We start from the raw sequence: 2,609 nt of genomic DNA, 5'->3' as shown, positions 1-2,609 counted from the left end.
TCTTCTTCTTCTTCTTCTTCTTCTTCTTCTTCTTCTTCTTCTTCTTCTTCTTCTTCTTCTTCTTCTTCGCAGGTCTCTGACATTACAGTTACCCACCAGACTGTGGGCCTGAGTACCCAGGAGCCAGGTGACATCTTCGTCTTCTCTCCATTCGATGGCATCCTGGGGCTGTCCTACCCTTCTCTCGCCTCCAAGTATTCAGTACCCATATTTGACAACATGATGAATAGGCACCTGGTCGCCGAAGACCTGTTCTCTGTCTACATGAACAGGTAGGAGCTGTGCTTAGCGAGGGTCTGACTGTCTACCTGGTAAGGAATGGATACACACACACACACACACACACACACACACACACACACACACAATGGTTGAGGTGAATGTCTGCCCCTGGAAGGAATGGATACACACACACACACACACACACACATACACACACACACACACACACACACACACACGATGGTTGAGGTGAATGTCTGCCCCTTGGAGGCATACCTGTCAAGGTAGTCACCAGCATCCAAACGATCTCCATTCTAGTTTCTAGCCACCTCTACTATCTGTCCAAAGCCCCCACTGAAGTCATTTATATACTGGGACAAAGATGACTTTTGTGTGCTGGGCCCAGGTTCAATCTCCAGTCCTGCAAATAACAGCAATGAAAGCGAAGTCCCTTCACATCTCTAGATGAGCGCTTTTAACATGTTCTTCCAAAGACACAGGATCTCGGCAATCATGTGTCATTGTCTTTGAGTTCCTATAGAGTCTTAGTTCCCCTTCCAGCAGGGAGAAAGAGGGACGCTTATTCAGGAACTAGTCCAAGCCAGGCCTGGAGCCCTGGGTGCCTGCTACAGGGCTTTCTACTTTACCTTCCTGTGCTTATGATGACCTAGCTCAGCTCAGTGGGGTAGGTGGCTGTACAAGGAGAAAGAGACCACCCCAGGAGAAGAGTTGACAGTTGAGGAGAGGGGACCCTAGGCAAAAAATAGGTGGTATCTTTCATTCATGCATGCATTTAGGTATTCATTCCTTCCTTCATTCATTCATTTATTCATCAACTCCATGCATTTTTACCAGGCCTTCTGTATGCAAAGGTCAGGTCAGGACATACACATACACATCAGCAAAACAAGACAAGCTGGAAGATAGATTTTAGCAAGGGGAATAGTCTGTACACAGTAATTTTTGTGCTATAATCAAGTAATTGTGAATAGGGGCTTATGGGTACCTTAAAATACGTATGTCCATTCTGACATGGGTCTGTATGCCTGCGTGTATGTGTGTGAACATGCACACAGGACAAGGCAGGCAGGTGTATGTGTGTGAACATGCACACAGGACAAGGCAGGCAGGCTTCACCCAACCTGAGTGGGAGTTACCCAGGTGAGGGCCAGAAAGCCAGCAGGCTTTAAGCAGCAGGTACTATGTTCTAGAGGTAGGAAGGGTTCGAGTTCTAGGAGGTGCAGCAGGGTGGGTAGATGAGGGAGTGTGTGAGTTTGCCCCACTGAGTATGCAGCAGTACCCCAGAGGGAGCAGAAGGGATCTGACTCTGGGAGATGGTTTCAGTCCAAAGTCTAGGGCCTTGTTGAAGATTCCTTTTCTCTGTGCCTTGAATGGAGGCTCATGGGGGTGCTGGGAAGACCAGGGATGCAGGTCAGAACCTGTTGGTCCCCTCCCGTGGCAGTGCTGAATCAGGGCTGTGGATCACAGAAGCAGGGAACTGCAGCTGTTGGGGTAGATGGGAGGGAGGAATTGGGTTTCCATCCATCTGCCTCGAGCACTCCTCATCAATGGGGTGTCTGTTGCCTTTCTTGGTTCCAGGAATGACCAGGGGAGCATGCTCACCCTGGGGGCCATCGATCAGTCCTACTTTGTAGGCTCGCTGCACTGGGTGCCTGTGACCGTGCAGGGATATTGGCAGTTCACAGTGGACAGGTGGGTGAGCAGAACTTTGCATGGGCTCCTGCAGGAGGCTGACTCTTGATGTGTGGATAAGGGGGCTCAGGAGTAAGAGCACAGGTCCGAGAAGAACTGCACCCAGCAGCTCTGAGATTATTGATTGGTTCTGATAGCCACCTGTGAGGCCAGCATCCTTTGCAAGTGGTTGTGTTGCGTATCCAACCCTGCACTGGTCACACTGACTGCCTACTGCCTGGGGGGCACCGTGTTGAGCCTGTAGGTCTACAGTGGCTGTCTCATTGGTTCCTACTGAGCCTGTAGGAGGTGGGTGCCAGTATTGTCTTCAGAGTGTAGGTTATAGACCTTTGGTCTGAGCCTTTAGCCATCCTTAAGTTGATTAAGGGGTTGCTCATGTACCCATTTGGTTCATGAGGAGCTCAAGTATACAAATGTTGGGGACACTCATCGGAGACATATATCAAGTAAATGGCAGAGAAAACTTGAAACCGGATCCACAGGCAACTAGTTAACCCTCATTCCACTCAGGGAGGGGCAGCCAAATGGATTGTTTCCTTGTTATTTGGACCCTTGCAACTGTTTTCAATTTAGCCACCAATTGAGGGGAATTTTCTCTGAATTTGGAAAGTTTTGGGGGTTCCAAGAAGAGGCAGAGAGAGAGAGAGAGAGAGAGAGAGAGAGAGAGAGAGAGA

At 49.3% G+C, this 2,609-nt stretch overlaps 1 protein-coding gene across 1 annotated transcript in view; it reads left to right on the top strand.

Annotated features, from left to right (window-relative positions):
• LOC102000391 (chymosin-like) overlaps nt 1-2,609 on the top strand; it is an 11,659-nt gene that overhangs the window by 6,566 nt on the left and 2,484 nt on the right. The window contains exons 6-7 of the mRNA XM_026789612.1: nt 73-272; nt 1,822-1,935. Coding sequence (XP_026645413.1) covers nt 73-272; nt 1,822-1,935 — 314 coding nt within the window. The remainder of the gene's footprint in view (nt 1-72; nt 273-1,821; nt 1,936-2,609) is intronic.

Source organism: Microtus ochrogaster, unplaced genomic scaffold (assembly GCF_000317375.1).
Source record: "Microtus ochrogaster isolate Prairie Vole_2 unplaced genomic scaffold, MicOch1.0 UNK25, whole genome shotgun sequence".
Lineage (NCBI taxonomy): Eukaryota > Metazoa > Chordata > Mammalia > Rodentia > Cricetidae > Microtus > Microtus ochrogaster.
This window is presented reverse-complemented; position numbering and strand designations above follow the sequence as displayed.